General features: G+C 37.5%; 1 protein-coding gene across 1 annotated transcript in view; it reads right to left on the reverse strand.

Moving 5' to 3' along the window:
* mpzl1l (myelin protein zero-like 1 like) overlaps positions 1–4234 on the reverse strand; it is a 29597-nt gene extending 25363 nt beyond the window's left edge. Inside the window, exon 1 of the mRNA XM_050039087.1 lies at positions 4072–4234. Coding sequence (XP_049895044.1) covers positions 4072–4144 — 73 coding nt within the window. The 5' untranslated portion in view covers positions 4145–4234. The remainder of the gene's footprint in view (positions 1–4071) is intronic.
* Positions 4235–6000: the final 1766 nt, after the last annotated feature.

Raw genomic sequence — 6000 nt, forward strand, 5'->3', positions numbered from 1 at the left:
AACAATTTCATCCCACATAACATAATTCTATGACTTTCCCCAAATCTTTCAATGATTTTTTTTACTAATGCTCTGACTTTTCTGGGCCTGGAAAAAGTGATTGTGCAATTCCATGACTTTCCCAGGCTTTCCGTGACTGTGGGAACCCTGAGTCCCTTTACACTAATTTAAAGACAAAAGGCAAATACTCACACTTAAAGCTCAAGCTTTTTTGGCCATTTTGCATGAAAAAATGACTTCAATGATTAATTGATTATCAAAACTTTCAATTGACTAATCCAAAAAATTAACTTTAAAAGTACACTCTCCGCCAGGTGGCTGCCCGAGCTGATGGCGGCCATTTTAGACAACTCTGTTCCAGCAGACACACTGCAGCGAGTTTCAGAAGCACCCCAGAAGCTAATAAAAATACACTCGTCTATTTGAATGGAGCTGCACAGGTTACACAGAGGAGATTGAGCAGGATGTATTTTTAATTACTAAAACACCGCCAGAAATATTGATCCACGTGATCCACTTGATCGTTTGATCCATTCATAGCTCAACTTTTTGCGGTGTTAACTTTGTCTGTAGGCTACAGCACAACAAAGTAGTCAACAACAAACAGGCCAAACCATTTAACTACATAGCCTACACACTTACGTAGGGTAGGGTATAGGCACAAATAACAAGGAAAAATGATCAAATTAACAAAATTGGGGAGGCAAAATGTGCCACTTCTTAAGTGCTCCCAGTGTGGTATGACAGTGTGCGGCAGACAGAACAAAACCAAGTCACCGCAATGACAGCTAGAATGCAGCACAGCTGTACTTGGTGGTTTTCTCCCCGTCGGCTTCCTTACAGTCAAGATGGCTGCCAAGATGACAAAACAGCTGACTTATTCATCTCCTATTGTGCCTAAATTTAGTGGACTGTAACTTAATGGGTACCAAATTAATCTGCAGATGTTCTGGTTCCAAATGAGACCAAACTGTTCTACAGTTGTTTTTAGCTGAGACGATTTCTGGAAAACTTGCCAGTCAGCAGTCAATGATGATATAAAACAGTCAATAAAACAGGTTTTCATAAATTGTTAATCACTGCAACCACAGGAGCTCCTTCAGCAAACAGTTATTAAATATTAGACTGATTGGTCCTGTAGTTGGCAAGATCAGCTGCAGACTTACAGATACACACGACCAAATGCACCATGCCCTCCAGGCTTATGCCTGGCGGAGATAATAAATAGATGAATCAATCTTGTGGTGTCCGGCAAGTGTCCCAGGTATTAATAATTAATAAACTTCTATTACTATCATGTGCCCTTGAGTCAGTCCCCCTCACATTACTTAATCAATTCCCTTACATAAAAGCATTCATGTTATTGTGGCAGTAAAGACTGAGGCTACAGGTTGTTGTGGCTGAGCAGCTGTGTTACTGAATTATTTTCCACATATTAATGATGTTTAATTTACTGTATTTATTCCATTTGACCTGATCCCTTCTCTTGTAAATGTTCTTATTGTTCACGGCCTTTTGGTTCTTGTTTACACTTTGCTAGCTCACTGTGTGCTTTATGCATACATACCGCTGTGTAGTGCAGCGCAAAACACACAGTGAAGGTCAGATCATGGACAGTCTAAATTAGCTGGCTGAGTTTAAGACAGCTTTAGTTCTACCTAGATGAGGTGATAAATATATTTTGAATAATTCGGATAACCAACACAACACTGTGTTATCTTAAGCATCCCTTAAACTGTTTAAATATGACAGCTGAACTTTTTCTGTTAATACTGTATTCAAAATCATTAATTCAAGGGTGTGGATACCTGATCTGTGCACCCAAATTCTCAAAGCATACAAAAAGACACCTGAGAGGCCATGTGCAATCTGAAACAAATCAACATTATATTTATCTGTGTCTACAACAGATACCAAGTACAACTGACAGAAAAACAACATTCTCTTACAAAACTGTGTTAATAAATGTGAAGTAGTGACTGCACAGCTTAATAACTTGTACAGGACAGCTCTGACGGAGAAAGTTTGACGTCACAAGTGTAAACATCTTTGAAAAACTAAGACACATGACTGTCACAACTGCTCCCACTACAAGAGGATCAAATGCACTTGATGTAAATCAAACAGGAGCATAGATACTTCCTGTCTTCTGCACTTTACTGGATCAAATTCTATCTAATACACAGCGACACAGATTCCAGACTCCAGCAGGAAATACTGTGCAATTGTGTGACAGAAGCCACTCAGCAATCAGTTAGAGATAATTTCACAATATGAAACGGAAGGAGGCCTGATGATGCATTTCCTCCAGTCAGCTGTTATTAGTCTGAGATTCAAAGCCACTTCCCCAAATTTTAGGATGTTGATATCCATTAGGCTAATTCAAATTGTGTCAGCGATGCCTCTGGGAAGGTGTGCTGTTGTTGTTTACAATATTCACCATTCAAGCTGTCCAGTATTAAATAGGAAATTACCTACTGACTGACTGACTTCTTAGTCTGCTGCATCAAATTATTCCTGTTTTAGAAACTGTGGAACGTGTGTTTTTCTATTGTGAAATAGTGCAGTCCTTCTGGAGTGATATGCAACGCTGGCTACAATCCAGGGAGATTGAGTCGTCACCCTTGACAGTGACGACAGTCAAATTTGGTGTCTGCGTTAAAAAAAACATTGTCTTGTTATTTGGGGAGTTTTTCGTACATAAATGCAGATATTCAAAGACTAAACCATGAGAAGAGTGAGTTAAAACTTAAGATAAGAGAGCTCTTTAAGTGTTTTCATAACTGGATCTGTTTGAGTTTATTTTGTCTTGTGTCTTTGTTCTATTTTTTATCCTTTTTGTAAATCTGGTTTTGTTTGCTCAACCTGAGACAGATTTGATGACTAAGGCTAGAAAATGTGCCTTGTTTTATTTCTACATAACCAGATAATCCCTCAGTCTACAGCTAAATCTACAGTCTCTGAGTGATAATTAGGGGCAAAACTAATCTATTATAAATGCCTGAGCTGAGAGTTTGGAGCTGTTTGATCAGCCAGCCATTAGCAATAACTAATTGGTAGCAGCAGTCACACGTAGTTAAAAGACCAAAGCCATTGTTTTGCTTTCTGTCCCAACATTTAAAGTAAAATCTTAAGACAAACTATGAATAAAATACATAAAGTTGTGTTGCTACGTGCTTCATTAATTACATACAATACAACGTTAACGTGTGTGATGGTTGCTTCTGGGTCAGGAGGAGGGAAGCTAACAAGGAAATGAAATGTTATCTCGGTTTGTGGATGCTAAACTAGTCAAGATAACAACAGAGCTGATGCGTTAGCACTGTGTGTTAATAAAACATATTAACTGTTAGGTAATGGTAAACTTCATGGTATAATATGCTGCAAATTACTGTAAAGGGGTTAATATTGTGCTGTTAGCTTGGTAAACCACTGTCCCCCGGACGACACGTAGTTACCGTAGAGACCCACACCTAACGACACCGTTATTCACAATCTGGCACTTTAACGTGGTTTTGTTTACCGCCCCATACTCCTTCATGATAGCACACACTTTTCAACATTATCTGTGTTACTAGACGTCGCTCTTGAAATCGGCTTTAATCAAACACACCCAGCAACACATATTTAAGCTAAATATAACCGTGTACAAACTGGTTAGCCTCCGTTTTTAACGTTACTTCCACGGCTTTACCTTCAACAGAACGTCAGCTACGGGCGGCAGCCTCCAATCTGAACCAAATCCTATTCAGATTTTAGTCAATTTTACCATTTCTTAATAAATTATCTGTAATATTACGTTGATGTCTTCACAACTATGGGTGTAGCTAACATTCCCAAAATATATGTTTACGGTGGTGTTAAATCTCGTCTCCAGCCATGAGGGGTGAACAAAGGTGTATTTATTAGCAATAGTGTGAATCGTGGACATGGGTGTAGTTGACTAGGTGTCTCCCGTACATGGGAGACAACATCGCTAGCTAGCTAACCTGATATCCCACCTTAAATACTGAGCTCAAAATCAAACATTTCCGAATTGAAATTTAACCCATTTTACACTCCAGTACTCACCTAATACAACACATAGCGTAAATCCAGTCAATAACACACGCTTGCAGACGATATTTGACCATTTTGGCTCCATTATGTTGTAAACAGCAGTGGTTCCTCTGCTTTTTTTTCCCACCCTCTATCGCCCGAGTCGTTTCTTCTTCGTGAGAAGTTAAAGCAACGGGTGCACAGCTCCGAGCGCGACGGCTGCCCCCTACAGGTCGATAGGTGCCATGACGGATTGCAGCTGCCACTTGCACTGTACAGTGGTAATAAAATGAAATAAAATAAAATGAAATGAAATGAAATAAAATAAAACTAAATAGAATAAAATAAAATAAAATTAACAATTAAAATAAAAATGAACATAAAATAAAGTAAAACGAAATAAAATAGAAAATAATAAAATAAAAATGAAAGTAAAATAAAATTAAAAAACATAGAACAAAATAAAATAAAATAATTATTTGTAGCACTTATCTAAACAAGGTTACAAAGTGCTTCACAAAATGCATGAAAATAGGACAATGATGAGATTACAATAATTTAAAAAAAAAAAAAGAGCTATGAAAAATAGTGTGTACAGAGGCAAAAACAGAATAAAAGAAAGTAAAACATAAAGGTTTCAAATCCCAAAACTACAAACCAGGCATTAAAATAATATAATATAATATAATATAATATAATATAATATAATATAATATAATATAAAAGTGCAACACAAGTACTTTACAATGAGGGCATTACAAGCACTGACTGCTTCACTTGAAAGTAAACATAATAAGCATTAAACTGACAAACAAGGCAATTCAATATAAAACAGTTTAAAACAGGGATTAACTGATTCAAAACCACAAATCTTAAATTATAAAGAAATCATAATATGAAATAAATCATAAAATCATAGAATTATAAAACCATAAAATCAAGTAAGATAGAACATTTTAAAAGAGTTGCAGCAGCATGAAGCGTAAAAAAAAGAGTTTCAGACCTGTATCAGGATGTCAGAGCTAGTAAAAGTCTAAAGTGAACAGATAGGGCTATGTTTTTAGCTTTCTTTTGAAAATATTTAACGAGCTAGCTTCTCTGATATCTATGGGTAGTGTGTTCCATAGCTTTGGGGCATAACTGACAAAGGCTGCATCCCTGATCTTCTTCTGCCTGTTTCTGGGAACCTCCAATAAACCAGCAGCAGATGATCGCAGTGTTCTTGGAGGCAAATAGTTAACAAAGGAGTTAGTGGCATAGCTCAGTCTCAGCCCATATAGGGCTTTGCAAAGGGAGGAGGAGCTTAAATCAATTCTAAATGTAACAGAAAAACCAGTCACCTCTAGTTTACAGTCTTGACCTGGGGATGTCTAGTGAGGGTAGCCTTGAGGATTTCAGGTCATGACTTGGAGCACAGGTAGTCAGAAGTTCAGCCATGTAACTGGGAGCAAAACCGTAAATGTTATTAAAAGAATCTTCAAAATCGATTCTGAAGTTATCTGGCAACCAGTGGAACGAGGCGAGAACTGGGGTGATATGTGACCTACGATTTGTCCCAGTTAAAATGGGAGCTGCAGCATTGTGCACTACTTGAAGCCGAGCAACTGAAGATTAACTGAGGCATGTAAAGGCATTAAAGTAGCATGAATAAGCCTCTCAATGTCAGGAAACGACACAGCTGATTTAATTTAATGGGGCCATACCATGAGGGACATAGTCCAAAGTCAAAGCAGTTGACAGTATCACAGCAAATAAACATTTGCCACATGTTTTTCTAAGGTTTTGTCTAAGCAGTGTAAAAAAAGAGGATAAAACAATGTACCGGATGTGTTGATATGAGTGAAAAACTAATTGAAACAGGCAGAAATGTCTATTTAGGAGCATCCTGTACAAACAAACACATCTAGAAAACCTGATTTTCCCCATTCCTCATAGATCGATTATCTATCTATCTATCTATCT

This window comes from Epinephelus moara, chromosome 3 (assembly GCF_006386435.1).
Source record: "Epinephelus moara isolate mb chromosome 3, YSFRI_EMoa_1.0, whole genome shotgun sequence".
In the NCBI taxonomy this organism is placed as follows: Eukaryota; Metazoa; Chordata; class Actinopteri; order Perciformes; family Serranidae; genus Epinephelus; species Epinephelus moara.